Raw genomic sequence first — 26,679 nt, forward strand, 5'->3', positions numbered from 1 at the left:
ACTGCCTATGCAAGTATAGATAAGTCACCCCTCTAGCAGGCCTTACAGCCCTAAGGCAGGGTGCACTATACCATAGGTGAGGGCACCAGTGCATGAGCACTGTGCCCCTACAGTGTCTAAGCAAAACCTTAGACATTGTAAGTGCAGGGTAGCCATATGAGTATATGGTCTGGGAGTCTGTTTTACACGAACTCCACAGCACCATAATGGCTGCACTGAAAACTGGGAAGTTTGGTATCAAACTTCTCAGCACAACAAATGCACACTGATGCCAGTGTACATTTTATTGTAAAATACACCACAGAGGGCACCTTAGAGGTGCCCCCTGAAACCTTAACCGACTATCTGTGTAGGCTGACTGGTTCCAGCAGCCTGCCACAACCGAGACATGTTGCTGGCCCCATGGGGAGAGTGCCTTTGTCACTCTGAGGCCAGTAACAAAGCCTGCACTGGGTGGAGATGCTAACACCTCCCCCAGGCAGGAGCTGTCACACCTGGCGGTGAGCCTCAAAGGCTCACCCCTTTGTGCCAGCACCGCAGGACACTCCAGCTAGTGGAGTTGCCCGCCCCATCCGGCCACGGCCCCCACTTTTGGTGGCAAGGCCGGAGAAAATAATGAGAAAAACAAGGAGGAGTCACTGACCAGTCAGGACAGCCCCTAAGGTGTCCTGAGCTGAAGTGACTCTAACTTTTAGAAATCCTCCATCTTGCAGATGGAGGATTCCCCCAATAGGATTAGGGATGTGACCCCCTCCCCTTGGGAGGAGGAACAAAGAGGGTGTACTCACCCTCCGGGCTAGTAGCCATTGGCTACTAACCCCCCAGACCTAAACACGCCCTTAAATTTAGTATTTAAGGGCTTCCCTGAACCTAAGAATTTAGATTCCTGAAACTACAAGAAGAAGAGGACTGCTGAGCTGAAAAACCCCTGCAGAGGAAGAACAGAAGACACCAACTGCTTTGGCCCCAGACTTACCGGCATGTCTCCTGCCTTCCAAAGAAACCTGCTCCAGCGACGCTTTCCAAGGGACCAGCGACCTCTGAATCCTCTGAGGACTGCCCTGCTTCAAGAAAGACAAGAAACTCCAGAGGACAGCGGCACTGCTCCAAAAGAACTGCAACTTTGTTACAGAGGAGCAGATTTAAAGACCCCTGCAAATCCCTGCAAGAAGCGTGAGAATTGCAACACTGCACCCGGCGACCTCGACTCGACTGGTGGAGAACCAACACCTCAGGGAGGACTCTCCGGCGACTCCGAGACCGTGAGTAACCAAAGTTGTCCCCCCTGAGCCCCCACAGCGACGCCTGCAGAGGGAATCCCGAGGCTCCCCCTGACCGCGACTGCCTGAACTCTATTTCCCGACGGCTGGAAAAGACCCTGCACCCGCAGCCCCCAGCACCTGAAGGAATGGAACTCCTGTGCAGGAGTGACCCCCAGGAGGCCCTCTCCCTTGCCCAGGTGGTGGCTACCCCGAGGAGCCCCCCCCCTTGCCTGCCTGCACCGCTGAAGAGACCCCTTGGTCTCCCATTGAAATCAACAGAGAACCCGACGCTTGTTTGCACACTGCACCCGGCCGCCCCCGCGCTGCTGAGGGTGTACTTTCTGTCTGGACTTGTGTCCCCCCCGGTGCCCTACAAAACCCCCCTGGTCTGCCCTCCGAAGACACGGGTACTTACCTGCTGGCAGACTGGAACCGGGGCACCCCCTTCTCTCCATTGAAGCCCATGTGTTTTGGGCACCTATTTGACCTCTGCACCTGACCGGCCCTGAGCTGCTGGTGTGGTGACTTTGGGGTTGCTCTGAACCCCCAACGGTGGGCTACCTTGGACCAAAAACTGAGACCTGTAAGTGACTTACTTACCTGTTAAAAATAACAATACTTTACCTCCCCCAGGAACTGTGAAAATTGCACTAAGTGTCCACTTTTAAAACAGCTATTTGTGTTTTATGTAAAAAGTATAAATGCTAATGTAATGATTCAAAGTTCCTAAAGTACTTACCTGCAATACCTTTCAAATGAGATATTACATGTAGAATTTGAACCTGTGGTTCTTAAAATAAACTAAGAAAATATATTTTTCTATAACAAAACCTATTGGTTGGATTTGTCTCTGAGTGTGTGTTCCTCATTTATTTCCTGTGTGTATGTACAACAAATGCCTAACACTACTCCTTTGATAAGCCTACTGCTCGACCACACTATCACAAAATAGAGCATTAGTATTATCTCTTTTTGCCACTATCTTACCTCTAAGAGGAACCCTTGGACTCTGTGCATGCTATTCCTTACTTTGAAATAGCACATACAGAGCCAACTTCCTACAGCATATTTCCTAGAAATGCCATTGTTGCTCCTTTTTTCCTAGTGGAATGTGCTTTTGGTGTTATTAACAGCTATCTTTTAGCCTTTAGGTAACAAGTTTGGATACATTTTACTATCCATCTGGCTATGCCTTGTTTTGATATAGGATTACCAGTAATGGGTTTTTGGAATGCGACAAACATCTGTTTAGTCTTTCTGAATGATTTTGTCTGTCAATGTAACCCATTAAAGCTCTTTTAATATCTAATGTATGTAGTGCTCTCTCTTCCACTGAGTCTGGCTGTGGGAAGAAGACTGGAAGTTCCACTGTTTGATTTAAATGAAATGGCGAGATGACTTTAGGTAGGAATTTTGGGTTTGTACGAAGTACTACCTTATGTTTGTGTACTTGTATAAAGGGTTGTTCAATAGTGAATGCCTGTATTTCACTAACTCTTCGTAATGAAGTGATTGCCACTAGGAACGCTACTTTCCATGTTAGGAATTGAATTTGACAGAAGTGCATGGGTTCAAAGGGTGGACCCATGAGTCGTGTGAGTCCATATTAAGATTCCATGAAGGTACCGGCGGCTTTCTTGGAGGTATGATACGTTTTAGACCCTCCATGAAAGCTTTGATGACAGGCACTCTAAATAGAGATTTGTTTTGTATATTTTGCAAATAAGCAGAAATTGCTATGAGATGTATTTTAATGGATGAAAAAGCTAAATTTGCTTTTTGTAGATGAAGTAAATATCCTACAATGTCTTGTATGGTTGCGTCAAGGGGTGTTATGTGTTTGGATTGGCTGTAAAAAACAAATCTTTTCCATTTGTTTGCATAACACTGCCTAGTAGTGGGTTTCCTTGCTTGTTTAATCACTTCCATACATTCTGGTGGAAGATGTATGTAAGGAAATGACTCCTTGGCATGGTTACTGTAGGAAGTTGGCTCTGTATGTGCTATTTCAAAGTAAGGAATAGCATGCACAGAGTCCAAGGGTTCCCCTTAGAGGTAAAATAGTGGTAAAAATAGATAATACTAATGCTCTATTTTGTGGTAGTGTGGTCGAGCAGTAGGCTTATCCAAGGAGTAGTGTTAAGCACTTGTTGTACATACACATAGACAATAAATGAGGTACACACACTCAGAGACAAATCCAGCCAATAGGTTTTTATATAGAAAAATATCTTTTCTTAGTTTATTTTAAGAACCACAGGTTCAAATTTAACATGTAATATCTTGTTCGAAAGGTATTGCAGGTAAGTACTTTAGGAACTTCAAATCATCAAAATTGCATGTATACTTTTCAAGTTATTGTCAAATAGCTGTTTCAAAAGTGGACACTTAGTGCAATTTTCACAGTTCCTGGGGGAGGTAAGTTTTTGTTAGTTTTACCAGGTAAGTAGGACACTTACAGGGTTCAGTTCTTGGTCCAAGGTAGCCCACCGTTGGGGGTTCAGAGCAACCCCAAAGTCACCACACCAGCAGCTCAGGGCCGGTCAGGTGCAGAGTTCAAAGTGGTGCCCAAAACGCATAGGCTAGAATGGAGAGAAGGGGGTGCCCCGGTTCCGGTCTGCTTGCAGGTAAGTACCCGCGTCTTCGGAGGGCAGACCAGGGGGGTTTTGTAGGGCACCGGGGGGGACACAAGTCCACACAGAAATTTCACCCTCAGCGGCGCGGGGGCGGCCGGGTGCAGTGTAGAAACAAGCGTCGGGTTCGCAATGTTAGTCTATGAGAGATCTCGGGATCTCTTCAGCGCTGCAGGCAGGCAAGGGGGGGATTCCTCGGGGAAACCTCCACTTGGGCAAGGGAGAGGGACTCCTGGGGGTCACTTCTCCAGTGAAAGTCCGGTCCTTCAGGTCCTGGGGGCTGCGGGTGCAGGGTCTCTCCCAGGCGTCGGGACTTTAGGTTCAAAGAGTCGCGGTCAGGGGAAGCCTCGGGATTCCCTCTGCAGGCGGCGCTGTGGGGGCTCAGGGGGGACAGGTTTTGGTACTCACAGTATCAGAGTAGTCCTGGGGTCCCTCCTGAGGTGTCGGATCTCCACCAGCCGAGTCGGGGTCGCCGGGTGCAGCGTTGCAAGTCTCACGCTTCTTGCGGGGAGCTTGCAGGGTTCTTTAAAGCTGCTGGAAACAAAGTTGCAGCTTTTCTTGGAGCAGGTCCGCTGTCCTCGGGAGTTTCTTGTCTTTTCGAAGCAGGGGCAGTCCTCAGAGGATGTCGAGGTCGCTGGTCCCTTTGGAAGGCGTCGCTGGAGCAGGATCTTTGGAAGGCAGGAGACAGGCCGGTGAGTTTCTGGAGCCAAGGCAGTTGTCGTCTTCTGGTCTTCCGCTGCAGGGGTTTTCAGCTGGGCAGTCCTTCTTCTTGTTGCAGGAATCTAATTTTCTAGGGTTCAGGGTAGCCCTTAAATACTAAATTTAAGGGCGTGTTTAGGTCTGGGGGGTTAGTAGCCAATGGCTACTAGCCCTGAGGGTGGGTACACCCTCTTTGTGCCTCCTCCCAAGGGGAGGGGGTCACAATCCTAACCCTATTGGGGGAATCCTCCATCTGCAAGATGGAGGATTTCTAAAAGTCAGAGTCACCTCAGCTCAGGATACCTTGGGGGCTGTCCTGACTGGCCAGTGACTCCTCCTTGTTGCTTTCTTTGTTCCCTCCAGCCTTGCCGCCAAAAGTGGGGGCCGTGGCCGGAGGGGGCGGGCAACTCCACTAAGCTGGAGTGCCCTGCTGGGCTGTGACAAAGGGGTGAGCCTTTGAGGCTCACCGCCAGGTGTCACAGCTCCTGCCTGGGGGAGGTGTTAGCATCTCCACCCAGTGCAGGCTTTGTTACTGGCCTCAGAGTGACAAAGGCACTCTCCCCATGGGGCCAGCAACATGTCTCTGGTGTGGCAGGCTGCTGGAACTAGTCAGCCTACACAGACAGTCGGTTAAGTTTCAGGGGGCACCTCTAAGGTGCCCTCTGTGGTGTATTTTACAATAAAATGTACACTGGCATCAGTGTGCATTTATTGTGCTGAGAAGTTTGATACCAAACTTCCCAGTTTTCAGTGTAGCCATTATGGTGCTGTGGAGTTCGTGTAAAACAGACTCCCAGACCATATACTCTTATGGCTACCCTGCACTTACAATGTCTAAGGTTTTGCTTAGACACTGTAGGGGCACAGTGCTCATGCACTGGTACCCTCACCTATGGTATAGTGCACCCTGCCTTAGGGCTGTAAGGCCTGCTAGAGGGGTGTCTTACCTATACTGCATAGGCAGTGAGAGGCTGGCATGGCACCCTGAGGGGAGTGCCATGTCGACTTACTCATTTTGTTCTCACCAGCACACACAGGCTTGTAAGCAGTGTGTCTGTGCTGAGTGAGGGGTCTCTAGGGTGGCATAATACATGCTACAGCCCTTAGAGACCTTCCCTGGCATCAGGGCCCTTGGTACCAGAGGTACCAGTTACAAGGGACTTATCTGGATGCCAGGGTGTGCCAATTGTGGAAACAATGGTACATTTTAGGTGAAAGAACACTGGTGCTGGGGCCTGGTTAGCAGGGTCCCAGCACACTTCTCAGTCAAGTCAGCATCAGTATCAGGCAAAAAGTGGGGGGTAACTGCAACAGGGAGCCATTTCTTTACAGTTACCCCCTGACTTTTTGCCTTTGCTGATGCTAAGTTTTGATTTGAAAGTGTGCTGAGGCCTGCTAACCAGGCCCCAGCACCAGTGTTCTTTCCCTAACCTGTACTTTTGTTTCCACAATTGGCACACCCTGGCATCCAGGTAAGTCCCTTGTAACTGGTACCAAGGGCCCTGATGCCAGGGAAGGTCTCGAAGGGCTGCAGCATATCTTATGCCACCCTGGGGACCCCTCACTCAGCACAGACACACTGCTTGCCAGCTTGTGTGTGCTGGTGAGGACAAAACGAGTAAGTCGACATGGCACTCCCCTCAGGGTGCCATGCCAACCTCACACTGCCTATGCTTTATAGATAAGTCATCCCTCTAGCAGGCCTTACAGCCCTAAGGCAGGGTGCACTATACCAAGGGTGAGGGCACCAGTGCATGAGCACTGTGCCCCTACAGTGTCTAAGCAAAACCTTAGACATTGTAAGTGCAGGGTAGCCATAAGAGTATATGGCCTGGGAGTCTGTCATGCACGAACACCACAGCACCATAATGGCTACACTGAAAACTGTGAAGTTTGGTATCAAACTTCTCAGCACAATAAATGCACACTGATGCCAGTGTACATTTTATTGTAACATACACCCCAGAGGGCACCTTAGAGGTGCCCCCTGAAACCTTAACCGACTATCTGTGTAGGCTGACTAGTTCTAGCAGCCTGCCACACACCAGACATGTTGCTGGCCACATGGGGAGAGTGCCTTTGTCACTCTGTGGCTAGTAACAAAGCCTGTACTGGGTGGAGATGCTTATCAACTCCCCCTGCAGAAACTGTAACACCTGGCGGTGAGCCTCAAAGGCTCTCCCCCTTTGTTACAGCACCCCAGGGCACTCCAGCTAGTGGAGTTGCCCGCCCCCTCTGGCCACGGCCCCACTTTTGGCGGCAAGGCCGGAGGAGATAATGAGAAAAACAAGGAGGAGTCACTGGTCAGTCAGGACAGCCCCTAAGGTGTCCTGCGCTGAGGTGACTCTGACTTTTGGAAATCCTCCATCTTGCAGATGGAGGATTCCCCCAATAGGGATAGGAATGTGTCCCCTCCCTTTGGGAGGAGGCACAAAGAGGGTGTACCCACCCTCAGGGCTAGTAGCCATTGGCTACTAAACCCCCAGACCTAAACACGCCCTCAAATTTAGTATTTAAGGGCTCCCCAGAACCTAGGAACTCAGACTCCTGCAACCTAAGAAGAAGAGGACTGCTAAGCTGAAAAACCCTGCAGAGAAGACGGAGAAACCAAATGCTTTGGCCCCAGCTCTACCGGCCTGTCTCCCCACTTCTAAAGACACTGCTCCAGCGACGCTCTCCCCAGGGACCAGCGACCTCTGAAGCCTCAGAGGACTGCCCTGCATCTAGAAGGACCAAGAACTCCTGAGGACAGCGGCCCTGTTCACCAAAGACTGCAACTTTGAAACAAAGAAGCAACTTTGAAACAACTTGCGGTTCCCGCCGGAAGCGTGAGACTTGACACTCTGCACCCGACGCCCCCGGCTCGACTTGTGGAGAACAATTACTTCAGGGAGGACTCCCCGGCGACTGCGAGACCATGAGTAGCCAGAGTTGCCCCCCCTGAGCCCCCACAGCGACGCCTGCAGAGGGAATCCCGAGGCTCCCCCTGACCGCGACCGCCTGTTTCTAAGAACCTGACGCCTGGTAGGGACACAGCACCCGCAGCCCCCAGGACCTGAAGGATCGGAATTCCAGTGCAGGAGTGACCCCCAGGAGGCTCTCTCCCTTGCCCAGGTGGTGGCTACCCCGAGGAGCCCCCCCCCTCCTTGCCTGCCTACATCGCTGAAGAGGCCCCTTGGTCTCCCATTGAAACCTATTGAAAACCCGACGCATGTTTGCACACTGCACCCGGCCGCCCCGTGCTGCTGAGGGTGTACTTTCTGCATGGACTTGTGTCCCCCCCCGGTGCCCTACAAAACCCCCCTGGTCTGCCCTCCGAAGACGCAGGTACTTACCTGCTGGAAGACTGGAACCGGGGAACCCCTTCTCCATTGAAGCCTATGCGTTTTGGGCACCACTTTGACCTCTGCACCTGACCGGCCCTGAGCTGCTGGTGTGGTAACTTTGGGGTTGCTCTAAACCCCCAACGGTGGGCTACCTTGGACCCAAACTTGAACCCCGTAGGTGGTTTACTTACCTGCAAAAGCTAACAAACTCTTACTCCCCCTAGGAACTGTTGAAAATTACACTGTCTAGTTTTAAAATAGCTATATGTGATTTATGTGAAAACTGTATGCGCTATTTTGCTAATTCAAAGTTCCTAAATTACCTACCTGCAATACCTTTCATTTGAAGTATTACATGTAAATCTTGAGCCTGTGGTTCTTAAAATAAACTAAGAAAATATATTTTTCTATACAAAAACCTATTGGCCTGGAATTGTCTTTGAGTGTGTTCCTCATTTATTGCTTGTGTATGTACAACAAATGCTTAACACTACTCCTTTGATAAGCCTACTGCTCGACCACACTACCACAAAATAGAGCATTAGTATTATCTCTTTTTGCCACTATCTTACCTCTAAGGGGAACCCTTGGACTCTGTGCATACTATTCCTTACTTTGAAATAGTGCATACAGAGCCAACTTCCTACAATGTAGATATCCAAACTATAAGATTTCAGGAGCCAGATAGCCAGATTGAGAATTGCTGGATTGGGGTGACTGATTTGTTGTTTGTTTTGTGTCAACAGGTACGGCCTGTTTGGAAGTTTGATGTGTGGTACTAGTGACAGGTCTAACAATGTTGCGTACCATAGTTGACGTGCCCACGTTGGTGCTATAAGTATCAGTTTGAGTTTGTCTTGACGCAGTTTGTTGACCAGAAATACAATGAGTGGGAGAGGGGGAAAAGCGTAAGCAAATATCCCTGACCAATTGATCCATAGAGCATTGCCCTTGGATCGAGGGTGTGGGTACCTGGATGCAAATTTTTGGCATTTTGCATTGTGGTTGGTGGCGAACAGATCTATGTCCGGTGTTTCCCACTGGTGAAAGTATTTGTGAAGCACTTGGGGGTGAATTTCCCACTCGTGTGTTTGTTGATGATATCGGCTGAGGACGTCTGCTAATTGATTGTGAATCCCTGGAATATATTGAGGTACCAGGTGAATGTTGTTGTGAATTGCCCAATGCCAAATTTTTTGTGCTAGAAGGCAAAGTTGTGATGAGTGGGTTCCTCCTTGTTTGTTTAAGTAGTACATTGTTGTCATATTTTTTGTTCTGATAAGAATGTGTTTGTGAACAAAAAGAGGTTGAAAAGCTCTTAGTGCTAGGACACTGCTAGCAGTTCTAAGTGATTTATGGAAGTTGTTTTTGTTTGGTGTCCCATTGTCCCTGAATGTTGCGATTGTTGAGATGTGCTCCCCATCCAATCACTGATGCATCTGTTCTAAGAATGGCGTGAGGCACAGGGTCTTGAAATGGCCGCCCTTTGTTGAAATTTGTGGAATTCCACCACTGAAGCAATATGTGTGTTTGGCGGTTTATCAACACTAGATCTTGAAGATGACCATGTGCCTGCGACCATTGTTTTGCAAGGCACTGTTGTAAGGGCTGCATGTTTAATCTTGCGTTTGGGACAATGGCGATGCATGATACCATCATGCCCAACAGTTTCATGACAAATTTGACTGTGTTCTGTTGGTTTGGCTGGATTTTTGGCAATATGCTGTGGAACGATTGTACCCTTTGTGGACTTAGGCTTGCAAGTGCTCTTTGGGTGTTTAATGTGGCTCCTAAATACTGTTGAATTTGTGCTGGTTGTAGGTGCGATTTTTGGTAGTTTATTGAGAAACCTAGTGTGTGTAGGGTGTTTATTACATAACGTGTATGATGTTGGCACTGTGTTTGAGTGTTGGCTTTTATTAGCCAGTCGTCGAGATATGGAAAGACATGATATGTTGTCTCCTTATGTATGCTGCGACTACGGCAAGGCATTTTGTAAATACTCTGGGAGCTGTTGTTATCCCGAAAGGTAACACTTTGAACTGGTTATGTTTTCCTTGTATTACAAACCTGAGATATCTTCTGTGAGCTGGATGGATGGGTATGTGAAAATACGCATCTTTTAGATCCAGTGTTGCCATAAAATCTTGCCGTTGTAGCATCCTGTAGTGTTACCATGTGAAAGTGTTCTGATCGGATGTAGAGATTGAGAGTCCTGAGATCTAGTATTGGCCTCAATGTTTTGTCCTTTTTGGGAATGAGGAAATACAGGGAGTAAACCCCTGTTCCTTTCTGATGACGTGGCACAAGTTCCATGGCTTGTTTGAGTAATAGTGCCTGTACCTCTGTTTGCAACATTGAAATGTGTTGAGAAGGGAGTTTGTGCGTTTTTGGGGGAATATCTGCAGGAGTGTGTGTGAACTCTATGCAGTAACCATGTTGGATAATGGATAACACCCAATTGTCTGTTGTGATGGGTAACCAGTGGGTGTGGAACTTTTGTAGTCTTCCTCCCACAGGGGAAGTGTGGTGAGGGAAGATGTTGGTAAAGTCACTGGTTGGAATGAGTGGGTTGCTTTGAGGGCTGGTATTTTCCTCTAGATCTGGGAAATTGTCCTCTGTAGGTTCCCCGAAACCCCCTTCCCTGGAATTCGATCTGGTAAGAGGGTTTGGCTTGGGAGGTAGATGGCTCAGATGGTTGGGGTCTAAAGCCTCCCCTATATTGAGGCTTTCGAAATGAGCCTCTGTATTGGGTTGAATAAAGTGTCCCCATAGCTTTGGCAGTGTCGGCGTCTTTTTTCATTTTGTCAATGGCTGTATCAACCTGTGTGCCAAATTTTTGTTGCTCGTTAAAAGGCATGTTGAGGACAGCCTGCTGGATTTCAGGTTTAAATCCTGATGATCTAAGCCATGCGTGTCGCCTAATGGTGACAGCCAAACTTATAGTTCTAGCGGCTCTATCTGCGGAGTCTAACACTTACCCGATCTGGTTGTTTGTGATTGCTTGTCCCTCTTCTACTATCTGCTGGGCTCTTTTCTGTTGGTCCTTAGGGAGATGCTGGATAATGTCTTTCATCTCATCCCAGTGAGCCCTGTCATATCTGGCCATTAGGGCCTGCGAATTGGCTATACGCCATTGATTAGCTGCCTGTGATGCCACCCTTTTTCCTGCAGCATCAAATTTCTTACTTTCTTTATCTGGAGGGGGTGCGTCCCCAGAGTACTGGGAGTTAGCCCTCTTCCTTGCTGCCCTGACCACTACCGGATCTGGGGGTAGCTGTTGGGTAATAAAAATGGGGTCCGAGGGTGGTGGCTTATATTGCTTTTCTACCCTTGGAGTTATAACTCTTGCTTTAACTGGTTCCTGGAAGATTTGATATGCATGTTTTAACATGCCAGGAAGCATGGGTAGACTCTGGTAGGTGGCGTGAGTTGAGGACAATGTGTTAAATAAGAAGTCATCCTCAAGAGGTTCTGTGTGCATGGCTACGTTGTGAAATGCCGCGGCCCTGGCTAGAACCTGTGTATATCAGGTGCTATCCTCAGGGGGTGATGGCTTTGATGGATAGCACTCTGGACTATTATCTGAAACTGGATCATCATAGAGGTCCCATGGATCAATGTCATCTTGTTGTGACTGTACAGAGTGTGATCGAGTCTGTGCGGTGGGGGTAGCAGGCGGGGAGACAGTTAGGTGAGAAGAATGAGGAGGAGACTGGTGAGGTGAAAACTGAGGTGACGGTTTTGGCACTTTAGCCGGTGGCTGATCAGTGTCCAAATGTCCATGAAAGACAGTTTACTCTTTGTTCTTAGAGGAGGTGCAGTGAGGATTTTGCCATTGTCTTTATGGATTTGTATCCTGGCCTGTTTCTCGTCAAAATCCTCAATTTGTGTCAGTTCTTCAGCAAATTTATGGCTTTCTTTTAATTGCTTTGAAAGTCCATGCTCCTCGGTGGATGTGTGCTTTTTCGGCTCCAAAGGTGGCTTCTTCGGGATCGAAGGGCCTGAAGTACTTGTTGGCCTCGGCTCATAGAGTGACTTTCGGGGCTTTGACTCGATGGGTCGGTGCCTTATAATTTCGGAGCCTGTGCCTCTGCTCGAGTCCGAAGGCTTTGTTGTTGGTGTGGCCTATTTCGGTGCCGAAGATGTTGCTTGGTCACCTGTAGTTTTCTTACAGGTAGAGCCATGGCCTTCTGGCAGTTGCGTCCCCGAGGCCTTGTATTTGGGCTTGGATTGGGTCGGGGCAAGCGTACTCACGTGCTGGCGCGCTGTTATTGGTCGGTCGATGTCGGACTCGTGTTCGGAATCGGACCCCCGAATGGAGACGGCGGTGTGGATCATCTCCCTCCTCTTCTGCGTCGAGGCATTCGGTGCTTCTGGACGCCACCTCCAACCTTCGTGCTCTTCGGTCTCTCAGAGTCTTTTTCGTGTGGAAGCATCTACAGGCCTCGCAAGTAACCTCTCGGTGATCCGGAGATTAACACAGGTTACAAACCAGATGTTGGTCCGTGTAGGGATACTTGGCGTGGCACCGAAAGCAGAATCTAAACGGGGTCCGGTCATTGAGGCTTCAACAATACTTTTGGTCGGGCCGACCGGGCCCAAGTTGGCGCGGGTGCCCCGAAGGGCAAGTAGAGATCTGCATCCGCCAGTACCGAGGTGTCGATGATAGCTGATACTCGATCCAAAACAATACCGACAAATTTAGAGTTTGTAATATTTTTCTGACTCGAACAACCGGAGTGAAAAGAAACACGTCCGAACCCGATGGAGGAAAGAAAACAATCCAAGATGGAGTCGATGCCCATGCGCAATGGAGCCGAAAAGGAGGAGTCACTTGGTCCCGTGACTCGAAAAGACTTCTTCAAAGAAAAACAACTTGTAACACTCCGAGCCCAACACTAGATGGCAGGACCTGTGCATAGCATGTGTATCTGCAGCTACACATGCAATCAAACTTTTTTTTTTAAATTAAAAAGTTAGAAAATCATGCCCCTTATAAGCATATTTCCTCTATTTTAATGATTTTTTTTAATGTATTCATTTATTTAGGAATTTTTAAAATGTGAGAATTGTAAACTGTTGGTTACTTCAGACTGCGAAGGAGACAGAAGCAGTGTTCAAATTCCAATCTGAAGAACGTATCCAATAAGAAGGGTTTTCTATGATCATGATACCGGAGAGTCAGAAAGACTACTTACCTTTAGTAACGATCTTTCTGGTGGATGGTTACTATATCTAACTACAGATTACTCACCTTGTAAATACTACCCAAGCGTCAGACTGGATCTGGAAACTTTTGGAGCATCTTTCCTGCCCTACGACAGATGGTGTTATGTGGCTCCAATCCATGTTGTTCCACTCCAGAAGAGATGAGCAGCATATAAGCAGGCTATCCTGTTTTAGGTTTAAACCCATAATAACAGATAAAACCCCACCTAAAAGCAAACAGTCCTCATCAGTGTAAACATAACACTGATAAACACCTACCCAAACATTAACTAAAGTGCCATTCAGAGAATGGAAAGGGAAAGAGAATTAGACATTTTTATTTCTTCCTCAAAGAGCAAAAACAATGTAACTTTGGTATACAAGGTAGGATCAAGAAAGACTAGTTTAAGATTATTCTGTTTTAGTTTTTGGTTTAATGATGTCACTAAAATATTGTTTCTTCTCCCTTTTGTTTCCTCCAGTTTAAAACATGAATTAAAGGTGCAGAGTTTAAAAGCATTTTTTTAGGTCTGATCTAATTATTTTATACACTGTACAGACTATGGGAACATTATAATCATATCTGATGTGTTGCCAGTATATATTACTTTCATCACTGATAAGTCAACTGGCTGGCTCATAACAATATTGGCCAATATGTGTGATCATATTTACCTACAGACACAGAATGAGTAAAACAATTTGATAAACCACCCACCTTTTCTGGCAAGCCAGTATTTATAGCAGTTCAACTGCCAAACACCCCAGGTGTTAAACGTTCAATGTAAGGTGAATTGACAGATACCTGTGAATTGAGTGCTGTCACCATGCACATAGGATAGTGGTGAAAACAAGATACAAGACTTTACACATAGCAAAGAATTCATATCTGAAAGGTATCCCATTGTTATGTGGGATACCTTCAGCTAATCCTGGCTTTTTACACAACAGCGCATTACTGCTGGGGCCTTTCAGCCCCCAGTTACAAAGTTCACATCAAACTTTCAAGGCCCAGAATACAATGTGATGTTGTTAAAACTAGAAGTGAGACATTTGCCATGGGGACTGCCAGCAATGTCTACATAACAACAGCACCACCTTACTGAATTCAGGTAAAGAATGCAAAAAAGCAATGGTGGGCATGCTGTAAGCATCCTGTTTTAGGTGCCTGGGATTGTAGGGCTACAAATGAATCTGGTGTAATTCAAAAATGTATAGTTTCACAAGGTACTATGCTGTTGGAAAGGTAGACCACCCCTAGAATGTCATATTATTCAATAAACGGTAGGAGAATGGCCCCTAACTGTGAGTGCATTGCACGGATATTCTATGCTTAATATGGTCTAACAAAGGTCCACTGGACACACTGCCAACTGGAAGATTCCATGCATTACTTCTCTTTTAAATTAAATATATGGCAAATAACAATCACTGCTAAAAACAACATGTTCTGCATTCACTGGAAAACACACTTTGTGCCTATCTGGGGGTTAGGTAGCTGATTAAACATTGATAATGAAAATGTCACTTACCCAGTGTACATCTGTTCGTGGCATTAGTCGCTGCAGATTCACATGTTGTGCATAGCCCGCCATCTGGTGTTGGGTCGGAGTGTTACAAGTTGTTTTTCTTCGAAGAAGTCTTTCGAGTCACGAGACCGAGGGACTCCTCCTCCTTTGCTTCCATTGCGCATGGGCGTCGACTCCATCTTCGATTGTTTTCCCCGCAGAGGGTGAGGTAGGAGTTGTGTGTGTTAGTAATAGTGCCCATGCAATGGAGTGAATAAGTATGTACCAGTTAAGGTTTAAGTAATATATTTACAAAATGTACAAAGTTGAAGATAACTTCCAAACGGCTACAGGCTCCCGGGGAGGCACATGTGAATCTGCAGCGACTAATGCCACGAACAGATGTACACTGGGTAAGTGACATTTTCAGTTCGATGGCATGTGTAGCTGCAGATACACATGTTGTGCATAGACTAGTAAGCAGTTATCTCCCCAAAAGCGGTGGCTCGGCCTGGAGGAGTGGAAGTAGTCTGAAATAGAGTTCTTAGTATTGCTTGACCTACTGTGGCTTGTTGTGCGGATAGCACGTCTACACAGTAGTGCTTAGTAAATGTGTGAGGCATAGACCATGTGGCTGCCTTACATATCTCGTGCATTGGAATATTCCCTAGGAAGGCCATGCTAGCGCCTTTCTTTCGGGTTGAGTGTGCCCTTGGTGTAATGGGCAGCTCCCTTATGGCTTTAAGGTAGCAGATTTGGATGCATCTAACTATCCATCTGGCTATACCCTGTTTTGATATTGGGTTTCCTGTATGAGGTTTTTGGAATGCAATAAACAGTTGTTTTGTTTTTCTGATTTGTTTTGTTCTGTCAGTGTAGTACATTAGTGCTCTTCTGATGTCTAATGTATGTAGTGCCCTTTCAGCTACCGAGTCTGGCTGTGGGAAGAACACTGGTAGTTGCTACCGTTTGATTTAAGTGGAACGGTGAAATAACCTTTGGTAGAAATTTTGGATTGGTTCTTAGGACTACCTTATTTTTGTGTATTTGGATATAAGGTTCTTGTATTGTAAACGCCTGAATTTCACTTACTCTTCTTAGAGATGTGATGAGAAATGCAACTTTCCAGGTTAGGAATTGTATTTCGCAAGAATGCATGGGTTCAAAAGGTGGACCCATGAGTCTCGTTAAGACGATGTTGAGGTTCCATGAAGGAACGGGTGGTATCCTTGGTGGTATAATTCTTTTGAGGCCTTCCATAAACGCTTTAATGACAGGTATCCTAAATAGTGAAGTTGAATGGGTAATCTGCAGGTATGCAGATATTGCTGCGAGGTGTATTTTAATGGAAGAGAAGGCCAGGTTTGATTTTTGTAAGTGTAGTAAGTAACCCACTACATCCTTTGGAGATGCGTGTAATGGTTGAATTTGATTATTATGGCAGTAGCAAACAAACCTTTTCCATTTGCTTGCATAGCAGTGTCTAGTGGATGGTCTTCTAGCTTGCTTTATGACTTCCATACATTCTTGGGTGAGGTTTAAGTGTCCGAATTCTAGGATTTCAGGAGCCAGATTGCTAGATTCAGCGATGCTGGGTTTGGATGCCTGATCTGTTGTTTGTGTTGTGTTAACAGATCTGGCCTGTTGGGTAACTTGACGTGTTGGTGCTATCAGTATGAGTTTGAGTTTGTTTTGACTCAATTTGTTTACTAGATATGGAAGGAGAGGGAGAGGGGGGAAAAGCGTACGCAAATATCCCTGACCAGTTCATCCATAGGGCATTGCCTTGGGACTGCCTGTGTGGGTATCTGGATGCGAAGTTTTGGCATTTTGCGTTCTCCTTTGTTGCAAATAAGTCTATTTGAGGTGTTCCCCAAATTTTGAAGTAAGTGTTTAGAATTTGGGGGTGAATTTCCCATTCGTGGACCTGTTGGTGATCTCGAGAGAGATTGTCTGCAAGTTGATTCTGGATTCCCGGAATAAACTGTGCTATTAGGTGAATGTGGTTGTGAATTGCCCATTGCCATATTTTTTGTGCCAGGAGGCACAGCTGTGTCGAGTGTGTCCCCCCCTGTTTGTTTAGATAATACATTGTTGTCATGTTGTCTGTTTTGACAAGAATGTACTTGTGGGTTATGATGGGTTGGAATGCTTTTAACGCTAGGAAAACTGCTAGCAGTTCGAGGTGATTTATATGCAGCTTTGTTTGATGTACGTCCCATTGTCCTTGGATGCTGTGTTGATTGAGGTGTGCTCCCCGCCCTGTCATGGAAGCATCTGTTGTTATCACGTATTGTGGCACTGGGTCTTGGAAAGGCCGCCCTTTGTTTAAATTTATACTGTTCCACCATAGAAGCGAGATGTATGTTTGGTGGTCTATCAACACCAGATCTAGAAGGTGACCCTGTGCTTGTGACCATTGTGATGCTAGGCACTGTTGTAAGGGCCTCATGTGCAGTCTTGCATTCGGGACAATGGCTATGCATGAGGACATCATGCCTAGGAGTTGTAATACCGTCTTTGCCTGTATTTTTTGTGTTGGATACATGGTTTGTATAACTTTTTGGAAATTTTGAACCCTTTGTGGACTTGGAGTGGCTATTCCCCTTGTGTCTATTGTTGCTCCTAGGTATTGCTGTACTTTGCACGGCAGAACGCGTGATTTCGCATAGTTGACGGAGAAACCGAGTTTGTAGAGGGTTTGTATGACCTGATCTGTGTGGTGTGGTGTGAACACTTTGTCAGTGAGTTGGTCTTGATTAGCCAATCGTCTAGATACAGGAATACGTGTATTTGCTGCCTTCTGATGTGTGCAGCTACTACTGCTAGGCATTTTGTAAAGACTCTTGGTGCGGTTGTTATACCGAACGGCAATACTTTGAATTGGTAATGTAATCCTTTGAATACGAACCTTAGGTATTTCCTGTGCGAGGGATGTACCGGTATGTGGAAATATGCGTCTTTGAGATCTAAGGTTGTCATGTAGTCTTGTTGCTTTAGCAATGGTAACACTTCTTGTAGCGTGACCATGTGAAAGTGTTCTGATTTGATGTTGGTGTTTAGTGTTCTGAGATCTAGGATTGGTCTCAGTGTTTTGTCCTTTTTTGGTATTAGAAAGTACAGTGAGTAAACTCCTGTGTTTATTTGTGTACCTGGTACCAGTTCTATTGCGTTCTTTTGCAGTAATGCTTGAACTTCTATTTCCAGAAGGTCTGAATGCTGTTTTGATATATTCTGTGTTTTTGGTGGTATATTTGGAGGGATTTGGAGAAATTCTATGCAATAACCATGTTGGATAATTGCTAAGACCCAAGTGTCTGTTGTTATTTCCTCCCAAGATTGGTAATACTGACTTATTCTTCCCCCCACTGGTGTTGTGTGGAGGGGATGAGTGACCTGTGAGTCACTGTTTGGTTGCAGGTGTTTTTGGGCTTTGAAATCTTCCCCTGTTTCTAGGGAATTGTCCTCCTCTGTACTGGCCCTGAAAGACTCCCCTTTGGTACTGTCCCTGGTAGGTAGATGGTGTTGAGTGTGAGGTACTGGCTTGTGTGGCCTGACCCCGAAACCCCCCTCTGAAGGTTGTTTTGCGGAAGGTGCCGAAAGTGCCTCTGCCCTGCGGGGAATAGAGTGCGCCCATGGCCTTGGCAGTGTCAGTGTCCTTTTTTAGCTTCTCAATTGCCGTGTCCACTTCAGGTCCGAACAATTGTTGCTCATTGAATGGCATATTGAGCACCGCTTGCTGTATCTCCGGTTTAAAGCCAGATGTGCGTAACCACGCGTGCCTTCTTATGGTGACTGCTGTGTTAATTGTTCTTGCAGCTGTGTCAGCTGCATCCATAGAGGAGCGTATTTGGTTATTGGAGATATTCTGTCCCTCCTCAACCACCTGTTTCGCCCTTTTTTGTAAATCCTTGGGTAGATGCTCGATGAGGTGCTGCATCTCGTCCCAATGGGCTCTATCATATCGCGCTAGGAGCGCTTGAGAGTTAGCGATGTGCCACTGGTTTGCAGCTTGTACTGCGACCCTTTTTCCGGCTGCGTCGAACTTGCGGCTTTCTTTATCTGGAGGTGGTGCATCGCCTGACGTGTGAGAGTTGGCTCTCTTGAGAGCTGCCCCTACTACAACCGAATCTGGTGGGAGTTGGGAGGTGATGAAAGCAGGGTCTGTGGGCGGTGCTTTGTATTTCTTTTCCACCCTTGGTGTTATTGCTCTACTCTTGACAGGCTCTTTGAAGATTTGCTTTGCGTGCCTTAGCATTCCTGGGAGCATAGGCAGGCTCTGGTAGGTGCTATGGGTGGAGGAGAGGGTGTTGAAAAGGAAGTCATCCTCGACAGGTTCCGAGTGTAGCGACACGTTATGGAACTCTGCTGCCCTAGCTACAACCTGTGAATACGCTGTGCTGTCCTCTGGTGGTGAGGGCTTGGTCTGACACTGGGGCGTCGTATAGGTCCCAAGCGTCCTGGTCATCTTGGCTCATGGTGGTGTGAGCCGGTGAGTGTGACGGAGTCTGTGCCGGTGATATGTAAGTTACAGGTGGAGGAGAGGGTGGCGGAGATACCTTCATCACCACTTTTGTTTGTGGTGCTTGTTCCTGTATTTGGAACTCAAGTCTCCTTTTTCTCCTAATAGGGGGAAGGGTGCTGATCTTCCCTGTTCCACTCTGTATAAAGATCCGCTTTTGAGTGTGGTCTACTTCAGTGGACTGTAACTCTTCCTCGAATCTATGTTTGCGCAATTGAGAGGACAGTGATTGCTCCTCTGAATATGAGCTGGTTGTTGGCTCGGTTGCCGGTCGTTTCGGCACCGAAACTATGTCCTTACTCGTTTTCGGCTCCGAGGCGAATTTTCTCTTTTTTGGAGTCGAAACTTCTCGGCGTCGATCCTCCTCGGTGCCGCTGTCTCTGCGTCGAGCAGCTTCGGCTCCGATGTCTCGGCGTCGATCTTTGTCGGCAGCACTTTCTCGGTCCCGAGATTGCTGCGTGCCTGTGTCTCGACCCGAGTCGGACGATCTCGGCACTAGTTCGGCCTTTTTCGGTGCCGATGGGCGGTCACCGACTTTATGGGTTGAGCCATGGCCTGTTGGCAGTGGCGTCCCCTGGGCCTTGTCTGTTTTCTTGTGTGCTGGCTTCGACGTCTTACTCACTGTTTCGTGGACGTCGAATTCCTCCGAGTCCGATTCAGGGGCAGAGAAGGCTTCCTCTTCTTCTCCTTGTTCCTCGAACTCTCGGTGTCCTGTCGGCATGGACGCCATCTGTAATCTTCTGGCTCGCCGGTCACGGAGCGTTTTTCGGGATCGAAACGCGCGACAGGCCTCACAAGTTTCTTCCTTGTGCTCGGGCGACAGGCACAGGTTACAGACCAAATGTTGGTCTGTATATGGGTATTTGTTGTGGCATTTAGGGCAGAATCGGAACGGGGTCCGTTCCATGAGCCTCGATGTTAAACGCGGTCGGGCCGACCAGGCCCCGACGGGGGATCGAAATTACCCCGAAGGGCTACCGGAGCTCTTCACGATTCGATTCGGTGTCGATTCTATCTAATCCGATCCCGAACGCAACAATACCGACGTAATTTTCCGAATTTCTAACTATCTTTCCGTTCCGAACCCGGACCGAAAAGGAACACGTCCGAACCCGATGGCGGAAAGAAAACAATCGAAGATGGAGTCGACGCCCATGCGCAATGGAAGCAAAGGAGGAGGAGTCCCTCGGTCTCGTGACTCGAAAGACTTCTTCGAAGAAAAACAACTTGTAACACTCCGACCCAACACCAGATGGCGGGCTATGCACAACATGTGTATCTGCGCTACACATGCCATCGAACGCATTGATTTCAAAAGGTTTGGAAAACACTGCTTAAATCCATAAAAACAAATACTGAAAACAGGACACACTACATATAAGCGCCACCCATGTGTGCTGACGCTTGTTCCTTTCATCCCAGGCCATCAGATGCTTATCCAGAGCTTCTCCCCATCTTTTGACCAGACTTATTAGTAAATTATACCGGTGTGCAAGGTAAATGTCAACCCCAAAATCAAAAGGGCTTATAAGTGTTGCCCATGCATGCTGACATCAGTTGCTTTCCAAACAGTCTGCATCCTCAGATGCATAGTCCATCAGCAGATTGACATGACCAGTGTGCCTATTTCTAGACCTGGGACCTTTTCAGAAGGAATAAAGAGTCCATTCACAGAACAGGGAGGTAGAATGATCAGTGTGGAATCTGCTATTACAGTATCCACCAGAAAGATCCTTACCAAACGTAAGTAATTTATTCGTGTGATTGATACTTCTAACCACTGATACCTCACCTTGTGAATTGATACAAGAGCAGTACTTCCAAACGTGGTGGGTCTCTGAACTGGCTCAGACCAATATGTCCTGCACAAGGGAAGCAAAATGCCCCTCTTAATGTATCTGACTGTCGAAGCAGTGCTTTGTTAACTTGTGTACCGATGTCAACGTAGCCTCCTGACAGATGTCCAGGATGGGCACTCAACTTGTCAACGCAATGGTAACATCTTTGGCTCTGGTAGAATGAGCGTGCATGCTTCCTGGGGTTTATTTTTTCACCAGTGTGTAACATACCTTCATGCAATTAAGAGATGGTCCATTTTTGCACTGTCCTGGCCCTGTCTCTTTTCGCTTGGTAAGAAAGCCCACAAATAGCTGATCATCCACTCATTGTACCTCGGTATAATCGATACAATAACTTAATGCTCTTTTAGGGTCCAAACTACGGAGTCTCTCTTCTTCCTTAGAGGGATGAGGTGGACCAAGGAATGCCAGAAGGCTAAGAGATTGTCCAACATGAAAAAGAGTAACCACTTTTGATAGAAATGACACTCAAGTCCTCAAGACCAACTTGTTTGGAAAAAAAAAAGTGGCATACGGTGGATTGAAAGAAAAAGCCTGAAGCTCACTCACAAGTACAAATGATGAGTGGTCTGACCCCAGGCAGCACAGACTTCACGAGGCTCCATCAAAGACCTCTGTTTGCAACAGTCCCTGCACGGTTTAAACTCTGCTGTTTTAGAGGGTGACATTTTCTATGCACACTGGTAGAGTTTTTGGACAGGAAGAATCTCTAGTTTCACACCTGAATGCATGCAAAGGAAGGAACTGGCATCAGCGGCATGGTGGTGCTTGTATGTGGTGTCACTCACCACAGACTGAGTGTAGGAGGCTGGCCTGGCTTGTAGTGGGTACCAGAAGTACTTACACCTTGTGCCAGGTCCAGTTATCCCTTATTAGTGTAGAAGAGGTGTTTCTAGCAGCTTAGGCTGATAGAAGGTAGCTATAGCAGAGCAGCTTAGGCTGAACTATGAGACATGCAAAGCTCCTACTATACCACTGGTGTCATATGCACAATATCATAAGAAAACACAATACCCAGATATACTAAAAATAAAGGTACTTTATTTTTATGACAATATGCCAAAAGTATCTCAGTGAGTACCCTCAGTATGAGGATGCCAAATATACACAAGATATATGTACACAATACCAAAAATATGCAGTAATAGCAAAAGGAAGTAATACAAGCAGTGTAAAGTTACAATAGATTGCAATAGGAGCACATAGTTATAGGGGCAACACAAACCATATATTCCAAAAGTGGAATGTGAACCACGAATGGACCCCAAACCTATGTGAGCTTGTAGAGGGTCGCTGGGACTGTAAGAAAACAGTGAGGGTTAGAAAAATAGCCCACCCCAAGACCCTGATAGGTAGGTGTAAAGTGCACCTACAACCCCCAGAGAGCACAGAAGTCGTGATAGGGGGATTCTGCAAGGAAAACCAACACCAGCAAAGACACAACAGTGGATTTCCGGACCCGAGTACCTGTAAGAGAAGGGGACCAAGTCCAAGAGTCGTGACAGTGTCGAGAGTGGGCAGATGCCCAAGAAATGCCAGCTGAGGGTGCAAGGAAGCTGCCACCGGATGGGAAAAGCTTGGTGTTTTGCAAGAACGAAGAGGACTAGGAACTTCCCCTTTGGAAGATGGATGTCCCACGTCATGAAGAAGCTTGCATAGGTGTTCCCACGCAGAAAGACTGAAGAGTCACTGGACTGTGGGAGTCACTTGGACAGAGTTGCTGAGTTCCAGGGACCACGCTTGCCGTGCTGAGAGGGGAGCCAGAGGACCGGTCATGCAGTCTTTTGTTGCTGCGGTTGCAGGGGGAAGATTCCGTCGACCCACAGGAGATTTCTTCAGAGCTCCTGGTGCAAGAAGGAGGCAGGCTACCCCCAGAGCATGCACCACCAGGAAGCAGGCGAGAAAGCCAGCAGGATGAAGCGATACAAGGTTGCAGTAGTCGTCTTTGCTACTTTGTTGCGGTTTTGCAGGTGTCCTGAGCAGTCAGCAGTCGATCCCTTGGCAGAAGGTGAAGAGGGAGATGCAGAGGATCTCTGATGAGCTCTTGCATTCGGTATCTGAAGAATTCCCCAAAGCAGAGACCCTAAATAGCCAGAAAAGGAGGTTTGGCTACCTAGGAAGGAGGATAGGCTAGTAAGACAGGTAAGAGCCTATCAGAAGGGGTCTCTGGCGTCACCTGCTGGCCCTGGCCACTCAGAGCAGTCCAGTGTGCCAGCACACCTCTGAATCCAAGATGGCAGAGGTCTAGGGCACGCTGGAGGAGCTCTGTGCACCTCCCCTGGGAGGTGCAGGTCAGGGGAGTGGTCACTCCCCTTTCCTTTGTCCAGTTTCATGCCAGAGCAGGGCTGGGGGATCCCTGAACCAGTGTAGACTGGCTTATTCAGAGATGGGCACCATCTGTGCCCATCAAAGCATTTCCAGAGGCTGGGGGAGGCTACTCCTCCCCAGCCGTGACACCTTTTCCCAAAGGGAGAGGGTGTAACACCCACTCTCTGAGGAAGACCTTTGTTCTGCCTTCCTTGGCCAGGCCTGGCTGGACCCCAGGAGGGCAGAAACCTGTCTGAGGGGTTGGCAGCAGCAGCAGCTGCAGTGAAACCCCGGGAAAGGCAGTTTTGCAGTACCCGGGTTCTGTGCTAGAGACCCGGGGGATCATGGAATTGTCTCCCCAATGCCAGAATGGCATTGGGGTGACAATTCCATGATCTTAGACATGTTACGTGGCCATGTTCGGAGTTACCATTGTGACGCTATACATAGGTAGTGACCTATGTATAGTGCACGCGTGAAATGGTGTCCCCGCACTCCCAAACTCCGGGGAACTTGCCCTGAACTATGTGGGGGCACCTTGGCTAGTGCCAGGGTGCCCACACACTAAGTAACTTTGCACCCAACCTTCACCAGGTGAAGGTTAGACATATAGGTGACTTATAAGTTACTTAAGTGCAGTGGTAAATGGCTGTGAAATAACGTGGACGTTATTTCACTCAGGCTGCACTGGCAGGCCTGTATAAGAATAGTCAGATCTCCCTATGGGTGGCAAAAGAAATGATGCAGCCCATAGGGATCTCCTGGAACCCCAATACCCTGGGTACCTCAGTACCATATACTAGGGAATTATAAGGGTGTTCCAGTATGCCAATGTGAATTGGTGAAATTGGTCACTAGCCTGTTAGTGACAATTTGGAAAGCAGCGAGAGCATAACCACTGAGGTTCTGGTTAGCAGAGCCTCACTGAGACAGTCATCACACAGGGAACACATACAGGGCACACTTATGAGCACTGGGGCCCTGGCTGGCAGGGTCTCAGTGACACATACACTAAAACAACATATATACAGTGAAATATGGGGGTAACATGCCAGGCAAGATGGTACTTTCCTACACTGAGCAGGATGACATCTGTGTGGAGCCGAAGAATGCACCTGTTGGCGAGCAGGAGAACTGCTTAAATATGTGCAGATCCAGTCTGTTGCCTGGGCAATATTCACAAGGACAGGAATAAGTGGTTTCAACCATCAGAAGCGTCAGTTTAGAAATTAAGGCTCAATGGTTCAGATTTTATGGATTTCCAATAGAACATGCGATTAAGTTTTGGATCTCATTAAATTGCTAAGCGCATGCCACAATTTCGTGCCTTGTACTCCCAGCGACCTGCTTCTGTGTTTCGTCTATCTGTTGCTAGATCAGGTTAGCAGCTGATGAGCGAAGGTTTGAGGCTAGGTTATATCATGGTACCAGGTTTTGCAAGTATGTTGGTCCATTTTCAACAGAAAGACTATGCAGGCCGTGCAGAGACCCTTAAATGTGATCGTGGCCTCAACTAGAAGCCAGTGATGTTCTTTCAAGGGAGGGATGTTGCTTGTGTATATTAAAGTACACTCTAGATGGCTGTTTTTGTAACCTGTGTAGCTTTGAATGAATGTTTTGAGAAGACTTGTGTAGATTATATTGGTGGTCTCTTATGAGTAAAGGGAGTCTTTCCCAGGGTAAGAATAGCTAGAGATTAATCCCTTGCACCAATGCTTTGACTTAGGGAAAGAACAATAGTATGAGTTACAGGCCTCAAAGTAGCTAAAAGATAGTGCAACTAGTTTGCTTGCTTTCAATACCATAATCTCAGTCTTGTTTCCAGTCATGTACATGAAGCTCTCCATCCCAGGACGTGGTCCACGCAATGTAGTACAGTTTCCTCACATTTCAAAATGATGGCAAACAAGATGAGGTATTTCTCTATTAAGCATACAGATTCCACAAGATGGGAACTCATTTAAAATTCCATCCTAATTCAAAAAACTGCATTATCGACGACAGACATGCAGGGGAAAAACATGAACAATCATATAGATATATACAGCTGAAATGCACATATATGTATTCCACAAAATAGGCTGATTACCTGTCTCCAAATCTGCATGCTCCAGTTTTAAGGTAGAAAGGACAATTTGCTCTGTCTTTTTCTGTTCCAAAGTCATGTGGGGCTTCTGGATTATGCCAAGTGCCACCATTTTCCAACTGTTGAAAAGATATCAGTTGTATGGAGAAGTTTCAGAAAGGTGTAACAGGCAGCCATTGAAATCTTTAAAGAAAGAAAGTCTTTAACCCTCACCCTATATATCAAATCTCTGGCTTTCTGAACAGCAAAAGAGCAGGCCTAAATGTAGTGAAGGAAATGTAACTTCAAGATAAAGAGAAATTTCCTTTGAAAACCAGTAACTGTGATGTAATTTTTAACAATGATCGAATACTGAGCAGTAACACCATAAGCAATTTCAAAGGGAGATTTGTAGCTGACAAAAAAAGGGAAACAAATGCTGCCTTTCAGGGCAGTTGGGATAATTTATTGATCCACAAAGAAAATTCGCTTCAGTGCCTCTTTTGGCTAATTAAGAGGAAGGTCCATATATATTTTCTTAATATCCAAGTCTTGGTTTGTTAAGAAGAGGTAGGAGCATCCTGTATGGCTTCAACTAAATACCCATTATAGAGAACTGTGATTACAGATAAGGACTTCTTCTTTCAGTTAAGATCTTCATTATTTTGCATAAGCACTGAATAGAACAGTAAGCTCATCCTCATGGTGTCAGGAAAACCAAAGGAATTAGAAACCCAAGTTTAGAAAAGTCAGATGTCACTGTATTATGCAAAACAGTTTGTACAGGAAGAAGCATTTCTAAGAGCAGTACCAGTGCTTGATTTTCCCCCTGTGACGTGAGTTCAAGGCTGTAAGGAAATGCCTCCTTGGCACGGTAACCCCCTGACTTTTTGACTTTGCTGATGTTGTGTTTTGAATTGAAAGTGTGCTGAGGCCTGCTAACCACGCCCCAGCACCAGTGTTCTTTCCTAACCTGTACTTTTGTATCCACAATTGGCACACCCTGGCATCCAGGTAAGTCCCTTGTAACTGGTACCCCTGGTACCAAGGGCCCTGATGCCAGGGAAGGTTTCTAAGGGCTGCAGCATATCTTATGCTACCCTGGGGACCCCTCACTCAGCAGACACACTGCTTGCCAGCTTGTGTGTGCTGGTGAGGACAAAACGAGTAAGTCGACATGGCACTCCCCTCAGGGTGCCATGCCAACCTCACACTGCCTATGCAGTATAGATAAGTCACCCCTCTAGCAGGCCTTACAGCCCTAAGGCAGGGTGCGCTATACCATAG

The 26,679-nt window shown here is 47.0% G+C and overlaps 1 protein-coding gene across 1 annotated transcript in view; it reads right to left on the reverse strand.

Moving 5' to 3' along the window:
• Positions 1 to 26,679, reverse strand: part of ZRSR2 (zinc finger CCCH-type, RNA binding motif and serine/arginine rich 2) — a 226,800-nt gene that overhangs the window by 123,175 nt on the left and 76,946 nt on the right. Inside the window, exon 7 of the mRNA XM_069205016.1 lies at positions 25,417 to 25,532. Within this exon, the coding sequence (XP_069061117.1) occupies positions 25,417 to 25,532 (116 nt within the window). The remainder of the gene's footprint in view (positions 1 to 25,416; positions 25,533 to 26,679) is intronic.

Source organism: Pleurodeles waltl, chromosome 8 (assembly GCF_031143425.1).
Source record: "Pleurodeles waltl isolate 20211129_DDA chromosome 8, aPleWal1.hap1.20221129, whole genome shotgun sequence".
NCBI classification, from domain to species: domain Eukaryota; kingdom Metazoa; phylum Chordata; class Amphibia; order Caudata; family Salamandridae; genus Pleurodeles; species Pleurodeles waltl.